Source organism: Sturnira hondurensis, unplaced genomic scaffold (assembly GCF_014824575.4).
Source record: "Sturnira hondurensis isolate 20B ecotype Veracruz unplaced genomic scaffold, ASM1482457v3 Scaffold0025395, whole genome shotgun sequence".
Lineage (NCBI taxonomy): Eukaryota > Metazoa > Chordata > Mammalia > Chiroptera > Phyllostomidae > Sturnira > Sturnira hondurensis.
In genome coordinates this window covers 1,105,333-1,124,871 of record NW_028098026.1, presented here as the reverse complement: position 1 = coordinate 1,124,871, position 19,539 = coordinate 1,105,333, and the positions used below count along the sequence as shown (strand labels likewise).

At 46.1% G+C, this 19,539-nt stretch overlaps 1 protein-coding gene across 3 annotated transcripts in view; it reads right to left on the bottom strand.

Moving 5' to 3' along the window:
* WDR62 (WD repeat domain 62) overlaps positions 1-19,539 on the bottom strand; it is a 49,061-nt gene that overhangs the window by 17,474 nt on the left and 12,048 nt on the right. For all 3 annotated transcript variants that reach the window (XM_037039656.1, XM_037039654.1, XM_037039655.1), the window contains exons 8-13: positions 19,325-19,485; positions 16,695-16,884; positions 6,497-6,634; positions 4,605-4,783; positions 3,120-3,211; positions 1,270-1,395 (exon numbers count right to left, since the gene is read on the bottom strand). In XM_037039656.1, coding sequence (XP_036895551.1) covers positions 1,270-1,395; positions 3,120-3,211; positions 4,605-4,783; positions 6,497-6,634; positions 16,695-16,884; positions 19,325-19,485 — 886 coding nt within the window. The remainder of the gene's footprint in view (positions 1-1,269; positions 1,396-3,119; positions 3,212-4,604; positions 4,784-6,496; positions 6,635-16,694; positions 16,885-19,324; positions 19,486-19,539) is intronic.

Sequence of the window (19,539 nt, the reverse complement as noted above, 5' to 3'; positions counted from 1 at the left end):
TCAGGAAGGGAGAGAGAGAAACATTAATGTGAGAAAGCCCAAATGGGTGATTGCACATGCCTGGACCAGGGATTGAACTCACACCCTAGGCGTGTGCCCCGACCAGGAATGGAACCCACCACTAGCTATGTGCCTCAACCGGGAATCAAACCTGCAACCCTTCAGTCATGGGATGATGCTCCAACCCACTGAGCCACACAGGCCAGGGCCAAACAGGTCTTTAAGGATGTCTGAGAAGTTTTAGCTGATCAACTTTTGTTAGGCCTTCATCAAGACTCATCAAGCGCTGTTAACTTATTTTTTTCCCAGCTCCCTATCACCTTAGCCAGAGAGAGGCAGGGCAGGGAGTGGGGAGGTCCAAGAGAACTTAATACATTCTCAGTCACAAAATTATATATGAAAAACACTTCATAGTCAAGAACTTACTGTGCATAAATGTATTATCCTCCCCATTAATACAATATTCTTAAATACAGTTTTGAACATGCTCTTGGGTTCTGATCAGTTGCACCCCACAGGGCCTTCCTCGCCTCCCCTTGGGAACCCTTGGGGCCAGGGATCTACATACTGAATCTTTTCAGTCTTGGACGAATCCCTTTGATGACCTGGTGGAGTGCAGACTTTGGAGAACAGCCTTAGATCCTAGGCCTGTACCTACTAGCTGTGTGACTCTGGCTGTAACACGGGTTAAGGAAGGGGATAACTGCTGGGATGGTACAAGGGTAATACCCCAGCAAACAACTGGCCTCCAGCAATGGTCACTGTCACCTATTTTCTGCCATCACCAGTACCCATCCTGCCCTCTCACAAGATTGGCACCTTTATTTCTCTTGGGGGACCAGCACTCACCTAATGCCAGTCCTCCTAGATCAGGAGTGGAGGGAGGCGGTGGCTGGGCCCCAGAACCTGGCCAGAGAGAATGCCCCAAAGCCCTGGCATTGCTAACTCTTCTGGGAAGAGTAGGTGCCTCAAACCAGCAAGAGGAAAGTCAGCTCCCAGTCTTGGCCAAAATGAATAGGAAAAGGAGAAATCTCTTTGCAGTGGCCCAGAGACAAGCAGGATCCTGTCCTGCAGAGAAAGGCACAGCTAACAGAGGAAAGGGTCCTGATCATTTAAAACATTCAACCATTTAGAAGCAGCTGTGCCCAAATCCAGAGCTTGCTTCTCTCTCTCTCTTTTTTTTTTTTTAGTTTAAGCTAAAGAGAGTGTTTACTGTTGCCAAAGGAACACATCTAAGGAGGTGCTGGAAGCGGGAAGGAAGGGACTCACCTGCAAACTTGATGGCCGTGATGGAGGAGGAATGGTCGTCCAGGGTCTGCTCCAGATTGTAGCTCTTCTCCACGTTCAGCACATGGATCAGGCGATCCCTGCTGGCCGAGGCCAGCAAGGTCAACCCTGTGAGGAGAGAGAGTGGCCCTGGGTTCCCTGGAGGCTACTTGAGGCATTGGCCTCCTGGAGAGCAGCACAGCCAAGCTTTCCAAGTCTTGAAGAAGGGGTCTTTGGTTCCACAATTTCCACTAGCTTGCCCCAACCCAGAAGGGGGGCACTCCCTCAGCTCTCAGAAATCTTTCTCCAGAGCTCCCAAAGCCTGGCATTTCACACCCCATGCCACCAGTTGAAGGAGCATTACTCTCAGGTACACCTGGACGTTCCTTCACTTGTATCCACAGCAGACATCTTAGCAGAGCCCAGCACTCCTTCCTACCAAGTCCAATTCCTTGGCATGCCATGTGAAGTCCTGCCAACTTCTCCACCTCCTGAAAACACTGCCCCTTCGACCCCTGAGCTCTGGCTGCAGGGGCCTTGTCTGGGCCCTACCGACTACCTATCCACTGCCACACTTCCTTCTACCCCTAGGCCTTCCCTGCTGGCCCCCTCAGGCTGTGCTTACACTGGTCAAAAGGTACTTCTGAGGCCTAACATATGACCTGAGGTGGAAGGGAGCTCAGGAAAGGCATACTGCATGAAGAGAAATCGAAAGAAAATTTGGTGGGACAGGAGGTGCAGAGGAAGGAAGAAGGAAAGAAGAGCATGGGGAGACCACTAACATATGAGGACACAGCTCTCCCTCTGTTATGTTCCTACCAAGATTGTGTCACTGAAATCAAACTATGAGGAAAACAAACAGACAAACCCAAATGGAAGGAGATCCTATAGAATGACTGGTCTACACTCTGCAGAAAGCCAAAGTCGTAACGACAAGTTAAGCGTATGGAAATGTTCCAGAATAAAAGTGACAAAAGAGCCATGACAACGAAAGTGTGAACCTGGATTAGAAAAACAAAGGTGTATGGGGGGTGGGATGGGATGGGAGTAATAGACAGAAAACTGTACTTGAAAAATAATTAAATAAAAAAATTGAAAAAAAAAGAAAAAGAAAAACAAAGGTGCTAAAAGGACGATATTGGGACAACTGGCAAAATGTAAGGACCATAGACAGACGATGGCATAGCATCAACGTAGAATCCCCACATTTGATAAGCCCTGTGGTCATGTAAACAGCTGTCCCCATTCTGAGGAAATGCTGACAAAGGCATTTAAGGGTGAATGGGCACCATGCCTGCAATTTACACTCAAGTAGTTCAGCAAATGAAAAGAAGGTATGTGCTGTGACCGTGTCATGTGCGTGTATGTACACACAGAAACACAGAGATGAAGAGAGGAGAGGCAGATAGACTCATCACACAGTCACAGGGTCAGATACGTTTCAAAAGAAAATAACTTGGGGGATCTGGGGAAAGAGCATGTGGGCATTCACTATAACATTCTTGTCATTTTTCTGTAGGCATTAAGCAAGCGTCACTGTCAATCTACCTCCCCTAGCAGAGGATGAACTCGTTCACACACTCGCTCATTCGACACCCACCTCTTTAGCCTGTGCTCTGTGTAGGGCACTGGGCACCAGGGTCAGTCAGTCCAGCGCAGTCCTGCCTGCCAGTGTCTTGCTTTCTGGAGTCCTAGTCACCTCGGTCCCAGGGTCCAGAGTCAGGGGCCCTTACTAAACACAGGACTTCTAGATGGCACTCACAGCTCTAGTAGATACCAACTCCCCCAGTCTATGGCTCTGTGAGGGGGGCCATTCCCCTGCCCCCACCCCTGTCGCCCTGCCAGGGGCTCACCAGTCTCAGGCTTGGAGTACTCCAGGCACAGCACCTCAGCATCGTGGGCCTCCATCTTGACCAGCTCATCCATGAAGTGCAGCTCATGGATCCTAGGAGACACACACTGTCCGCTATACCCCCTCGCAGGGCCCTCCCAGCCCCACTCCCACGCCCACTCCCACCCCAGGCACTCTGCCACTGCCAGGTAGGTGACGTCAGGAAGTAGTTTAGAGATACCAAACCACTGCTGTCATCCAGAAACCTGCCACTGTGAAGAAAGCGGTGCCAAGCTGGGAGCACCTCAGTGAGCACTCAGCTCCTGTGGCTCCGGGGGCCAGACCTAGGACAGTCCTCTGGGGAGAACAAGGGTTAGGGCAAAGCTGTTCCACAAGTGAACCCTGGGGAAGGGGAGTGGAGCAGGGGTCAGGGGTTAGAGGTCAGAGGGCTTACTCAAGAATAGGGCCTGAGGGCGGGAACATCTAATTCCAATTTGTCATTCTTAGTCTCAAATCTAGACTTTTCTTGTTCTCTCCAAGTGAAAGCGAACATCGAGAGTTGTTCATCCAGGGTTGGAATAGAGACAACCATCCCAGTTTCTCTACTCTCTGCCTGTGCCTAGTTACTTAGCTCCTCTTACCTCAATTAACCCACATGAAAATGGAGCTGATGACAGCACTTGCATCGGAGGGTCAGTGAGAGGACTACAGTGGTTGAGACACACAGTACCAGGACAGTGCCCAACCCGGGGAAAGAGTGCTATGCCCTGTAGCCCTTGTTACTGCTTCCACCACTCACGGCGGAGTGCTATCCATGTGAGCAGCCCACGGACACATTTGGCTTGTCTTGTGCAGTAATTGATATTGAAACAGTTGTCAGCATTTTAAAAACCATAGAATTTTCACAGGAAAAAAACTCATGCACTTTCTGCTCTTCTTGGACAATGAAGACACATGATAACTTTGAGGGCACGCTCTCCAGTTCCCCCTGGTCCTTTCCATCCCTCAACAGCCCCAGCACCAGGTGGTCACAGCTGTCATTCATCCACGTAAACCCGGTCCCTGTGACATGGCTCATATGCTGTCAGCATCTACTGTAACATCTTGAAAAACCTCTGCCCTCAAATGTCCCATCCTCCTGGCTCCTCCAGGCCTACCAGGACCCCGCAAGCTCCAGCTGGCATCTTCCCTGATGGGTTGGCAGGGCTACCACACAGCTGGTAAAGTGTTACCCTGTCCTGGAGCCATGCAAATTTGCCTGCCTACTCTGTAGGCAACGTTCCCATGCCTCAGCTGTTGAGGTCCCACTACCCACCCTCACCGTAGCCCTTTTGGAAGACTCTGCTGGAGTTCCCAGGGGTGGCTGGTTACAGGATTGCTACTCACAGCCCCTCATTCCCAATGAGTAGCAGCTGCAGGTGCAAAGGCCAGGGTTCCTCCCCACCAGCCTGAGCACCCGAGCCCAAGCTGGGCGGTGGACACTAGACACCCACCAGAGCCCACTTGCCTCAGATTTCCACTTCGGTCACCTGAAGCCAAGTGTTGGCCATCAGGACTGACTTGCATGACGCGTACTCCAGCTTTCACGTCCATAGGTGTCCCACTCTCACTCCCGCGGTCTGGGAAGTGTGACATATCCTGCAGATGCTGAATGTCATTCTCTACATACACCACCTTCAGCAGGGTCTGCAGGAGGGAAAGGGCTGAAGTGAGTACAGTGAGAAGGTCTGAAACACCTCTGTAATTTTACACCCCAAGAGCCAGTCTCCCATTCTTCGTTAGTAACAGAACTCCAGTTCTGACTTGGGAGGTTCACCACTAAGAATAATAACTATGTTTCCCAGCCTCCCTTGCAGCTACATGAGGATCTGTGAATAAAGTCTGGTCAGTGAAATGTAAAACAAGTGGGAAGCCTTCTGCTTCCTTCCTGCGGTCCGAGACTCACTGATGTGATAACTGGAACTCTGACAGCCATTTTGGATGGTGGACATAAGGGGCCATCCTTCAAGACGGCAGAGTGGAGAGTTAGAGGCTCTTGGAGCCTTCCTGCAGCTGCCCTAACAGTCTGCACTGGTTACATCCGGATGATTTTATGAGTCAAAGCCAAATTCTACCTGTTGGTTTCGGGTTTTCTTTCCTATGCAGCCAAATATAACACGTATACCACAGGTACAGAAGAAAAGATGGCTGTACTGGCGGTGGGGGAGGGGGCAGGCAGTGCGAAGGGAATAGTAAAGGAGAACCTGCCATATACTCCCTGCATTAAGGGCCTTTTTTGTTCCAGCCCCACTGGCTTCTCAGGTTTTCCAACTCACTAAGCTCTTTCCCACCTCATGGCCTTTGCACAAGCTGTTCCTTTGGCATTGGGCACTCTCCCCTCTCCTCTTTCCTCCTCCCAATGCTCCGTATCTCTCAGCTTGTTGTCTCCTCCTCCAGGAAGCTGCCCCTGATGCCACAACGGGGCAGATCAGATGACTCTGTGATACAGGGTCCCGCAGAAGTAAAGCCTGCTTGGTTGTGGTTGGTAGGGTAATAACACGGGTGTAATAATTTTTACTTTTAATTTGAACACTTCACCTACTCAAACACATGGGGGGTTTGAGTGTGATGTTGTTATGTTACAGAATTACATGCTTATGATTTTGTAATAAAAAAGGGGTGTTATTTGTGCCGGCCCCTGTATATCCTACTAGCAATTTGCAATTTTCTTTCATGCCGCTTACCACGTTTGTGATTACATCACAACTTGTGCAGTTGTTCGTTCACTCTCTGCCTCCCTGCACTAGACTGTGGGTGCCACAAGTACAGGAGAAGGGTCTGTCTTAGTCACTGATTGGTGCCCAGCATGTACCCACCTAGTAAAGACCTTAATAAGTATCTGCAGAATCGTAAGTGCATGATTCAGGTTTCAGCTCCTCAGAGAAGCTCCTTTACTGACTTAGCCATACCAGCCATTTCTTCAGCATGGTGCCTCCCCAGCCTCACGTTATGGCTGTCTTTGGGGTCCTGTTGGCACCCCCACCCACAGCAGCTAGCCACACAGGGGAAGCCCCTGCATGATTTGGCTGATGAACCAAAGAGCTCTGTCGAGGAGCTCCAGCTCAAGACTTGGGGGGGAACTTCTCTTCGGTTGAGTATGCCAGGTTGCCTAGAGCGGCTGTGTAGACACACCTGGACAGCAGCTGCTGACTAGCAGAGAGACCTGCACTGCACAGAAACAGAGGGGGACAGGGAGAAACGAGAGGGAGGGTAGCAGAGGGTAACTTGCACTGGTTCCTGGTTCCTGCCCCTAGTGAAGCCTGGCAGCAAGATTCTATAAGACTCCCTCCTGCCTCAAGGTTCTAGCTTTAAGCAGGTCTTTGTTTTTCCTAAAAAACAGTTCACGGTGAAGGCACTCACATTACTGAAGATGTTTTTCTGCCAGGGAGAGTCAGGGTTGCTATCCACGTTCCAGAAGCGAATGGTGTTGTCTGAAGAACAAGTCAGAAACGATCCTGATGGTAGACAAGCTCTCTGATCTTCAAGCTCAGGATACACCTACATTTCCCAGAGATCAAGGCAAAGGACAATTCTTTACAACCACTTCAACGACAGCACTATGACATACTGTCGCATTATGGTGGCAGAAAGGTAAGTTGCAGATGAAGAAGCATAGTTAAATGCTTTCTATATCAAAAATGAACAAAAGGGGACAAAAAAATGTTACCATATATCATCTATGACCTATCGTCAACACAGGCCATAAACATCCCCACACATAAATTTCCAAAGAAAATGGAAACTCACAAAACACAAAAAAGAAAGAAGGTACCATGAACAGGAAGCAGCACAAACAATAGAGGCTAGCTTCATATATTGGAATTATCAGACAGAATGTAAAATAACCATGCTTATGTCTTTAAAGAAATACAAAAACACTGACAACATTCAAAGCATCAGTAGGCAGCCCTGGCTGGTGTGGATTGAGCGCTGGGCTGCGAAGCGAAGGGCCACCAGTTCTATTCCCAGTCAGGGCAAACGCCTGGGGTGCAGGCCATGTCCTCAGATGGAGCGTACAAGAGATAAACACACATTGATGTTTCTCTCCCTCTCTTTGCCTCTCCTTTCCCTTCTCTAAAAAGAAATAAATGAAATCTTTTAAAAACCGTGTCAGTAGCCATCCAAAGACTATCAAGTATAACCAAGCAGGGCTGAAAAAGAACAAAATAGAACTATTTATAGAAGTGAAAAACAGGCAAGAGAAACCAATGAAAAATATAAACAAATGGGACTACAGCAAGTTAAAAAAGTTTTTGCACAGCAAAGGAAACCACCCACAAAATAAAAAGAAAAACCCACCAAATGGGAGAACATATTTGCCAATGATACATGTGATAAAGGGTTAATATCCAAATTTATAAAGAACTTACACAACTCAATACCAAAAAAACCACAATTCAATTAAAAATGGATAAAGGGCCCTGGCTGGTGTAGCTCAGTGGATTGAGTGCGGGCCTGCGAACCACACAATGACGGTTCAATTCCCAGTTAGGGCACATGCCTGGGTTGCAGGCCAGTTCCCAGTAGGGGACTCACGGGAGGCAACCATACATTGATATTTCTCTCTCTCTCTCCTTCCCTTCCCCTCTAAGGATAAATAAATAAAATCTTTAAAAAAAAGTTTAAAAAAAACGGATAAAGGATTCTGGCCAAGATGGAGGTGTAGGTAGATACACTTTGCCTCTTCACATAAGCAAAAGAAGGACAACAACAAATTTAAAAATAAAACATAACTAGAACTGCCAGAATATCAAACTGTATGGAAGTTTGACAGCCAAGGAGTTAAAGAAGAAACATTCACCCAGACCTGTAGGAGGGGCAGAGACCAGCAGCTGGGTGGAGAGGACTTGCAGCAAAGTGGTGGCTGCAGGTCTGGGGTGGTCCCACATTCCCATGCGGATAAACCAGGAGGAACAACTAGGAAGCGATGCAGATTGAAAGAACCCAGGGTTCCAGGGTGGAGAAATAAAGCCTCAAATCTCTGATTGAAAACCTTGGTCGGGGTTGAGGTAGCAGCAGGAGAAACTCCCAGCCTCACAGGAGTTTCCACAGGGTCCTAGAATGCACACAAACCCACCCACCTGGGAATCAGCACCAGAAGGGCCCAATTTGCTTGTGGGTAGTGGAGGGAGTGACTGAAATCCCGCAGAGAGCAGAGCAAGCACCATTGTTCCCTCTCAGACCCTTCCCCCACATACAGCACCATAAGGCAGTGAGCTGGGTTACCCCGCCCTGGCGAATACCTAAGGCTCCGCCCCTTACTACAGTAACAGGCACGCCAAGACAAAAAAACAAGGCCCAAATGAAAGAATGGATCAGAGCTCCAGAAAATCCAGAACTAAGCAGTGAAGAGACAGCCAACCTATCAAGTGCACAGTTCAAAACATTGATAATCAGGATGCTCACAAAACTGGTTAAATATGGTCACAAATTAGATGAAAAAAGGAAGGCTACGCAAGTGAAATAAAAAAATGTACATGGAACCAATAGGAACGGGAAGGAAATGGGACACAAATCAATGGTGTACACGAGAAGGAAGTAAGAAACATTCAACCAGAACAGAATGAAGAAACAAGAATTCAAAAAAATGAGGAGAGACTTAGGAACCTCCAGGACATTTTTAAACATTCCAACATCCGAATCACAGGGGTATCAGAAAAAGAAGAGGAAAAGCATCAAGTGGAAAACTTATTTGAACAAATAATAAAGGAGAACTTCCCCAGTCTAGCAAAGGAAATAGACTTCCAGGAAACCCAGGAAGCTCAGAGAGTCCCAAAGAACTTGGACCCAAGAAGGAACACACCAAGGAACATCATAAGCACATTACTCAAGACTAAAGATAATGAAAGAATCTTAAAAGCAGCAAGAGAAAAGGAGACAATTCCCTATAGAGGAGTACCCATCAGACTGTCAGCTGATTTCTCAAAAGAGACCTTGTGGGCAAGAAAGGGCCGGAAAGAAATATTCAAAGTTGTGAAAGGCAAGGACCCACATCCCTGATTACTCTCTTCAGCAAAGCTATGATTTAGAATGGAAGGGTAGATAAAATGCTTCCCAGATAAGGTCAAGTTCAAGGAGTTCATCATCATCAAGCCCTTATTCTATGAAATGTTAAAGAGACTTATCTAAGAAAAAGGAGATAAAAAATACGAACTGTAAAATGACAAGAAACTCACAGTTATTGACAACCACACCTAAAACAAAAACAAACTAAGCAAACAACTAGAACAGGAACAGAATCACAGAAATAGAGATCACATGAAGGGTTATCAGGAGGGGAGCGGGAGGGGGAGAGGGGGGAAAAAGGTACAAAGAATAAGTAGCATAAATGATAGACAGAAAATGTAAAAAAAAAACAAGATTCCAATGACATGTTTCACAGAACTGTAACANAACAAACTAAGCAAACAACTAGAACAGGAACAGAATCACAGAAATAGAGATCACATGAAGGGTTATCAGGAGCGGAGCGGGAGGGGGAGAGGGGGGAAAAAGGTACAGAGAATAAGTAGCATAAATGATAGATAGAAAATGTAAAAAAAAACAACAACAAGATTCCAATGACATGTTTCACAGAACTGTAACAAATATTAAAAAATGTATATGGAACCACAAAAAGCCCCGCATTGCAACAGTGATCCTGAAAAAGAACAAAGTTGGAGGTGTCACACTACCTCGTATGAAATGATACTATAAGGCCATAGTAATCCAAAAAGCGTGGTACTGGCATAAAAACAGACACATACACCAATGGAGTGGAATACAGAATCCAGAAACAAACCCACGCCATTACAGTCAACTCATATTGGAAAGAGGAAGCAAGTACATACAATGGACTAAAGATAGTTTATTCAATAAATGGTGTTGGGAAAATTGGACAGACATGTCCAAAAAAGTGAAACTACACCACCTTCTCAACAACAAATTCAAAATGGATCAAAGACCTCAATGTTAGACCCAAACCCATAAAAACCATAGAAGAAAACATAGGCAGCAAAATCTCAGACATTGCTCATAGCAATATTTTATCAGCTACATCTCCCCAGGGAAGGGAAACAAAAGAAAAAACAAACAAATGGTACTACATCACACTAAAAAGATTTTATGTAGCAAAGGAAATCATCAACAAAATAAAAAGACAACCTGTAGAATGGGAGATCATATTCCCTGATACATCTGATAAGTGGTTAATATCCAAAATTTATAAAGAACTTACAAAACTTAACACCAAAGAAACAAGCAACCCAGTTAAAAAATGGGCAAAGGACCTGAATAGACACTTCTCCAAAGAGGACAAACAGATGGCCAATAGACATACAGGACCATGCTCAATGTCACTAATCCTCAGAGAAGAGCAAATTAAAACCACAATAAGATACCATCTCACACCTGTCAGAATGGCTGTCATCAATAAACCAACAAACACCAAGTGGTGGGGAGGATGTGGAGAGAGGGGAACCGTTTTTGCACTGTTGGTGGAAATGCAGATTGGAGCAGCCACTGTGGAAAGCAGGATGGAGATACCACAAAAAATTAAAAATAGATCTGCGTCTTGACCCAGCTGTCCCACTTCTGGGAATATATTCGAAGGAACCCAACACAGTAATTCAAAAGAAGCTAAGCACCCTTAACGTTCAGTGCAGCATTATTTGCAATCCCCGAATGTAGAAGCAGTCCGAGTGTCCATCAGTAGATGAGTGGATAAAACAACTATGGGACACTTACATAATAGAACAGTGCTCAGTCGTAAAAAAGAAGAAAATTTTGCTCTTTGCGAGAGTGTGGATGGAGAACATTAAGCTAACTGAAATAAGCCAGTCTGTGAGAGACAAGTACTATATGATTTCCCTCATATGTGGAATCTAATGAACAAAGTGAACTATCAAGAAAAATGGGCATAGACTCATAGATGCAGAGAAGGATGACAGCTGGGGTGGAGGAAGTTAGGGGGTGGAGGGATTGGGCAAAAAGGAAAAAGGACTCATGGACATGAACAGTGTGGTGACTGCTGGTGGGAGGGCAGTATAAGGGGCCTAAATGGTGAGAAAAAACTAAAATAAACGATATATTTAAAAAATAATACGAAGAAGGAATGTTTTAGAACGTTGTGGATGGACCAAGAGGGTATTATGCTAAGTGAGATAGGCCAGAGAAAGACAATTACCGTATGATCTGACTTATATGTAGAATCTAATGAAAAAAATAAACTAACAAACAAAATAGGCAATTAATAAATAAATAGTAAAAAATAAAACATTAAAAACCAAAGATTAGCCCTGGCTGGTGTAGCTCAGTGGATTGAGCACGGGCCTGCGAAACCACACGATCGCGGTTCGATTCCCAGTCAGGGCACATGCCTGGGTTGCAGGCCAGTTCCCGGCAGGGGCAGTTTCCAGCAAGGCAAGAGAAGCAACCATACATTGATGTTTCTCTTCCTCTCTCCTTCCCTTCCCCTCTAAAGATAAATAAATAAATATTTTTAAAAAAATTTAAACAAACAAACAAACAAAAAAACCCCCAAAGATTAGACACAGTCGAAAATTAAGGGATGGAAAGACAGAACTAGACACTACTCAGAAAGACAGAGACAACATATAAATTTCAAAATATGGAAGACTGGTTCCTGAGAAGATGATAATAGCACCAGCATAGATTTTTAAATCCAAAATTCTCAAATAAAAAAAGAACAACTAGATAGCAAAACCAAAACCCTATGGACAATATTTACTGCAAAACTAGGTGACAAGATATTCTCCTAACTTCTAAAAAAAGCAGGTAAGCCCTGGCTGTCGTGGCTCAGTGGACTGAGTGCTGGCTTGTGGACCAAAGGGTCTCCGGTTCAACTGCCAGTCGGGGCACATGCCTGGGTTGCGGGTTTGGTCCCTAGGCAGGGGGCTTACAAAAGCAACCAATAGATGTTCCTCTCCCCCCCCCTCTCGCTTCACCTCTCTCTAAAAATAACTAAGTAAAATATTTTGAAAAAAAGTTATTTTTCTCAATTCTCAGTTGGGACACTGAAAACAAATTCTCTAGGACAAATATGCTCGTAGTGAGAAATTTTCAGGGGAAAAAAACAATACAATTCTTTCTCCACCAGTTGTCTAATCTTCAAGGAGAACTTACAACTTTAGAGAATAAAAAATCCCCACAGATTCATTCTCAGAAAATAAAAACTTCCTCAACACTTGCATAAAAAAGCACTAAACGACAAAAACAGCCTCCACAGAAGCTCCTGCTACTGGTCCTTTGCTCTTCTCCTTCCCCCAAGAAGTCACATGCCTCCTACCCCCCTTACCCCCTTTCCTGCAGGTCTCTGCTTGAAAGTCACGTCCTTAGAGGCCTTCCTTGACCACTCTCCTCTCTAAAAGAGCGAGCACTCTTGGGCTCCTCTTCCCTGCTCTGCTTCACTTTGCTTCTGAGAGGTACTGCGACTTGTCATGTTTTATATTTATTGTTAATGGGCTTACCTTCCCACCCAAATGTGAGCTCCAAGATGGAAGGACTTTTGTCAAGATGGAGGACACAAACCTTCCCAGTTGTGTCCTCAGCACATAGAACAGGACCTGGCACATAGCTGGGGTCCATTTTGAAGGAACCGCTTAATGGGTGCCCCAAACTCTGCAGCTTTCTTCAAATGGGGGCTGAGCAAGGGCCAGAGAGGCAGAGAGGGGCTCACCTCAACGTTCCACACGTAGGAGCTGTGGAAGAGCTCTGACCACATCTTGCCTACTTTGTTGATGTCTTTGACATCCCAGATATAGATGCTGTGGTCCTTATACACGCAGGACAGCCACTGGCGGATGGGGTCAAAGGTCAGTGCCACTGTATCCGGGTACACTGCTTCTGCCTTCCCACAGAAGAGGAAGCTATCGAGGCAATGACAGGTCATCAGTCATCATCAGTGTCACTGTGGGTAGTAACAGACACTTGAGCTACCTCAAGTCAATGCCATGGTGGTCCATCTGTGCTGGGAACTGCCCTGCCTGGTTTCAGAAGCTGTAATCCCCCATGGCTAAGGCTGAGTAAAAAGACCTTGGGACAATAAGCCATTAAGGAGACACAGCTTATCCCTCTGGCAGGACTTCATCCTGCCTGGCCCCCAGAGTATGACCCATCATTAGCCAATGATGGGTTAGATTCCTCAGGGGAGGGATGACCTAAGACAGACACGGTCACAAGAGGACCCTCAGGGAAGGACTTGGGGGCCTATGGAGAAAGGGGATGAGGGACCCTCACCCCTCATCTTTGACATAGCCTAAGTCCTCATTCTGTCTGCAAGAAATCTCCTAACCTATCCACTGCCTTACTTCCCCTGCTTGACCTAAGCCTAAAACAATGCTGGAGGTGGGTGTGGCCATGTGCTGGAAAGGGTAGGTTCCCCAGGGTGATCAGGCTTAAGAAAGAATGCATAGAGCCCTGGCTGGTGTAGCTCAGTGGATTGAGTGCGGGCCTGTGAACCACAGGATCGTGGTTCAATTCCCAGTCAGGGCACATGCCTGGGTTGCAGGCCAGTTCCAAGAAGGGGACATATGAGAGGCAACCATACATTGATATTTCTCTCCCTCTCTAAAGATAAGTAAATAAAATATTTTAAAAAAAAAAGAAAGAATGCATAGAATCCTGGGAAACCTGCTTTGCTAAGAATGCCCTCAATTTAAATGATNAAAAACAACAACAAGATTCCAATGACATGTTTCACAGAACTGTAACAAATATTAAAAAATGTATATGGAACCACAAAAAGCCCCGCATTGCAACAGTGATCCTGAAAAAGAACAAAGTTGGAGGTGTCACACTACCTCGTATGAAATGATACTATAAGGCCATAGTAATCCAAAAAGCGTGGTACTGGCATAAAAACAGACACATACACCAATGGAGTGGAATACAGAATCCAGAAACAAACCCACGCCATTACAGTCAACTCATATTGGAAAGAGGAAGCAAGTACATACAATGGACTAAAGATAGTTTATTCAATAAATGGTGTTGGGAAAATTGGACAGACATGTCCAAAAAAGTGAAACTACACCACCTTCTCAACAACAAATTCAAAATGGATCAAAGACCTCAATGTTAGACCCAAACCCATAAAAACCATAGAAGAAAACATAGGCAGCAAAATCTCGGACATTGCTCATAGCAATATTTTATCAGCCACATCTCCCCAGGGAAGGGAAACAAAAGAAAAAACAAACAAATGGTACTACATCACACTAAAAAGATTTTATGTAGCAAAGGAAATCATCAACAAAATAAAAAGACAACCTGTAGAATGGGAGATCATATTCCCTGATACATCTGATAAGTGGTTAATATCCAAAATTTATAAAGAACTTACAAAACTTAACACCAAAGAAACAAGCAACCCAGTTAAAAAATGGGCAAAGGACCTGAATAGACACTTCTCCAAAGAGGACAAACAGATGGCCAATAGACATACAGGACCATGCTCAATGTCACTAATCCTCAGAGAAGAGCAAATTAAAACCACAATAAGATACCATCTCACACCTGTCAGAATGGCTGTCATCAATAAACCAACAAACACCAAGTGGTGGGGAGGATGTGGAGAGAGGGGAACCGTTTTTGCACTGTTGGTGGAAATGCAGATTGGAGCAGCCACTGTGGAAAGCAGGATGGAGATACCACAAAAAATTAAAAATAGATCTGCGTCTTGACCCAGCTGTCCCACTTCTGGGAATATATTCGAAGGAACCCAACACAGTAATTCAAAAGAAGCTAAGCACCCTTAACGTTCAGTGCAGCATTATTTGCAATCCCCGAATGTAGAAGCAGTCCGAGTGTCCATCAGTAGATGAGTGGATAAAACAACTATGGGACACTTACATAATAGAACAGTGCTCAGCCGTAAAAAAGAAGAAAATTTTGTTCTTTGCGAGAGTGTGGATGGAGAACATTAAGCTAACTGAAATAAGCCAGTCTGTGAGAGTCAAGTACTATATGATTTCCCTCATATGTGGAATCTAATGAACAAAGTGAACTATCAAGAAAAATGGGCATAGACTCATAGATGCAGAGAAGGATGACAGCTGGGGTGGAGGAAGTTAGGGGGTGGAGGGATTGGGCAAAAAGGAAAAAGGACTCATGGACATGAACAGTGTGGTGACTGCTGGTGGGAGGGCAGTATAAGGGACCTAAATGGTGGGAAAAAACTAAAATAAATGATATATTTAAAAAATAATAATAAGAAGGAATGTTTTAGAACATTGTGGATGGACCAAGAGGGTATTATGCTAAGTGAAATAGGCCAGAGAAAGACAACTACCGTATGATCTGACTTATATGTAGAATCTAATGAAAAAAATAAACTAACAAACAAAATAGGCAATTAATAAATAAATAGTAAAAAATAAAACATTAAAAACCAAAGATTAGACACAGTCGAAAATTAAGGGATGGAAAGACAGAACTAGACACTACTCAGAAAGACAGAGACAACATATAAATTTCAAAATATGGAAGACTGGTTCCTGAGAAGATGATAATAGCACCAGCATAGATTTTTAAATCCAAAATTCTCAAATAAAAAAAGAACAACCAGATAGCAAAACCAAAACCCTATGGACAATATTTACTGCAACACTAGGTGACAAGATACACTCCTAACTCCTAAAAGAAGCAGGTAAGCCCTGGCTGTTGTGGCTCAGTGGACTGAGCGCTGGCTTGTGGACCAAAGCGTCTCTGGTTCAATTGCCAGTCAGGGCACATGCCTGGGTTGTGAGTTTGGTCCCTAGGCAGGGGGCTTACAGAAGCAACCAATAGATGTTCTCCTCCCCCTCTCTCTCGCTTCACCTCTCTCTAAAAATAACTAAGTAAAATATTTTGAAAAAAAGTTATTTTTCTCAATCTCAGTTGGGACACTGAAAACAAATTCTCTAGGACAAACATGCTCGTAGTAAGAAATTTTCAGGGAAAAAAAAGTAGAATACAATTCTTTCTCCACCAGTTGTCTAATCTTCAAGTACTTACAACTTTAGAGAATAAAAAATCCCCACAGATTCATTCTCAGAAAATAAAAACTTCCTCAACACTTGCATAAAAAAGCGCTAAACAACAAAAACAGCCTCCACAGAAGGCTCTCTGAGGTACACGGGCTCCTGCTACTAGTCCTTTGCTCTTCTCCTTCCCCCAAGAAGTCACATGCCTCCTACCCGCCTTACCCCCTTTCCTGCAGGTCTCTGCTTGAAAGTCACGTCCTTAGAGAGGCCTTCCTTGACCACTCTCCTCTCTAAAAGAGCGAGCGCTCTTGGGCTCCTCTTCCCTGCTCTGCTTCACTTTGCTTCTGAGAGGTACTGCTGCTTGTCATGTTTTATATTTATTGTTAATGGGCTTACCTTCCCACCCAAATGTGAGCTCCAAGATGGAAGGACTTTTGTCAGTTTCCTTCCCAGTTGTGTCCTCAGCACACAGAACAGGACCTGGCACATAGCTGGGGTCCATTTTGAAGGAACCGCTTAATGGGTTCCCCAAACTCTGCAGAAGCTTTCTTCAAATGGGGGCTGAGCAAGGGCCAGAGAGGCAGAGAGGGGCTCACCTCGACGTTCCACACGTAGGAGCTGTGGAAGAGCTCTGACCACATCTTGCCTACTTTGTTGATGTCTTTGACATCCCAGATATAGATGCTGTGGTCCTTATACACGCAGGACAGCCACTGGTGGATGGGGTCAAAGGTCAGTGCCACTGTATCCGGGTACACTGCTTCTGCCTTCCCACAGAAGAGGAAGCTATCGAGGCAATGACAGGTCATCAGTCATCATCAGTGTCACTGTGGGTAGTATCAGACACTTGAGCTACCTCAAGTCAATGCCATGGTGGTCCATCTGTGCTGGGAACCACCCTGCCTGGTTTCAGAAGCTGTAATCCCCCATGGCTAAGGCTGAGTAAAAAGACCTTGGGACAATAAGCCATTAAGGAGACAGAGTTTATCCCTCTGGCAGGACTTCATCCTGCCTGGCCCCCAGAGTATGACCCATCATTAGCCAATGATGGGTTAGATTCCTCAGGGGAGGGATGACCTAAGACAGACACGGTCACAAGAGGACCCTCAGGGAAGGACTTGGGGGCCTATGGAGAAAGGGGATGAGGGACCCTCACCCCTCATCTTTGACATAGCCTAAGTCCTCATTCTGTCTGCAAGAAATCTCCTAACCTATCCACTGCCTTACTTCCTCTGCTTGACCTAAGCCTAAAACAATGCTGGAGGTGGGTGTGGCCATGTGCTGGAAAGGGTAGGTTCCCCAGGGTGATCAGGCTTAAGAAAGAATGCATAGAGCCCTGGCTGGTGTAGCTCAGTGGATTGAGTGCGGGCCTGTGAACCACAGGATCGTGGTTCAATTCCCAGTCAGGGCACATGCCTGGGTTGCAGGCCAGTTCCCAGAAGGGGACATATGAGAGGCAACCATACATTGATATTTCTCTCCCTCTCTAAAGATAAGTAAATAAAATATTTAAAAAAAAAAAGAAAGAATGCCATAGAATCCTGGGAAACCTGCTTTGCTAAGAATGCCCTAAATTTCAATGATAAGGGTCTGAGCTTGAAGTGAGTTTGTTCCCCAAAGTTTTATGGCCCTTTAACTATCTGACCCTGACTCAGAATAAGCCCTCAGAGATCTCTGAATGTTATCTATTGTTTAATCATTTCTGCCTGACAAGGACTGATGAGCTTTATGTATAGTATATACCCTGTATTCCTGTGCAAATTCAACCTCATAAAAGCCTGGCCAGGGAAGGGTCAAGGCGCTCTCCTTTGAGAGAGCGGCTGTGCCAGTCCCTTTCTCCACAGGACTGGGCAGTCCACGTGAATGTCTCTCGTCTCATCCACAATGCCGTAGACACTGCGGGCCAGTGTCTGCACCACATCTACCCCACTCCAACTCCACTTTTCCCTCTTCCGTCTGCCTTCGCTTTGTTTCTAAGGCAGAGGTTGTAAAGTGACAGCTTCCATTTGGCGCCTGAGCGCATCTGAATTTTCAACTCCTGTTGTATTTTTCTCCTCCCATTTCATCCAACCCAAGCTCTGTCCTCTCTCTCGGAGCATGGAAGGACAATGGGCACCTATCTCAGGCCTTCTCTCTCAAGGGCTCTACCACACATCACTAAAAATCTCTGTGCAAGGGAGCAGGGGAGTCGTCCCCTGGCCTGGCACCTCCCTACAAAGGCTACAGTTTACTGAGCACCTACTGTGAGCCAAGCAAAGAACTTTCTGCACTGAATCCCCACAACCTCCATGAGAGGTAGGTCCTCTGTTTTACAGAGGAAGAGACTGAAGCTCGTGTTGATACAGTGACTTGCCTGAGGCCGCAGAGCAAAGCAGAAGCTGCAGAGACGGGCAGCCTGGCTGGTACAACAAACCACTGTCTGTGGGTTACTGACCCACCCTCCCTTTCCTTTGAGACACCCAATAGCCCCCTCCAGGCTATTAGAAAAGGCACTCCGGAGGTAGTGTCCCGCAATCTACAAAGAGGCCACCCCAGGCACCCAACACCCCCTGGTTAGGTAGCTCCCTGCACCCCCCCAAAATGCCTTATGACAACGGGAAAATATGTCACAGCGCAGCCCTTCCACCCACTCCCAACATGGCAGCCAGAGGGATCTAATGCTCAAAGCCCGGTCACATAATGCCAAGGCCTAAAATACCCAGTAGCTGCCCATGGCCCTCAGAATACACAAGCTCTTCCCACCAGCCTCCATCAATTCTCCCCCACCCCAACACCACTCCCTCCCCTGGCACAGTGGACTCTAGCCACACAGCCCATAGGTGTCCCTGAAACACAACAGGACCAGTGTGCTGTCCCCTTAAGGCCTTTCCACTTGCTGTCAGGACCCAGTTCTCCACACAGCTGGCTCTTTCTCACTAGAGGCTTCCCCTGGCCACCCAAACAATACAGCCCCAACCCCCAGCCACTCTCCTTCCTGAGTTTGTTTTATTTTGCAAAAGCATGTATGACTGTCTGAAATTATCTTATTTGTGTACTTGTTTGTCATCAAGCTCCCTCACTAGACTGAAGACCACGGTGGCAGAAATGTTGCTGCCTCGTTATAGCTGTATCCTGCTCCTTGCCTAGGGCTGGCCAGTGTGTAGATGGATCTAGAAGCGTGGAGGCATACCAGCAGACAGGTTCTGGGTGGGCTCCTCCCCCTCTCCCTCCCCTTGCCGGGTAGTACCTGGGCTCCAGGCCCTGGGCCACATCCACCCCAAGGTAGTGCGGCTTGGGCAGGTTGGCAAGGTAGTGTAGGTTGTGGGCCTGGAAGATGCGAACTATCCCATTGGTGCAGCCACAGAAGATGAGCTCCTGGCTGATGCAGAGGCATGACGAGAGGGAGACCTGTGGGGGCAGAAGGGACCCAAATGGACTTTGTGCTTCGTGTGGCCCAGTTCA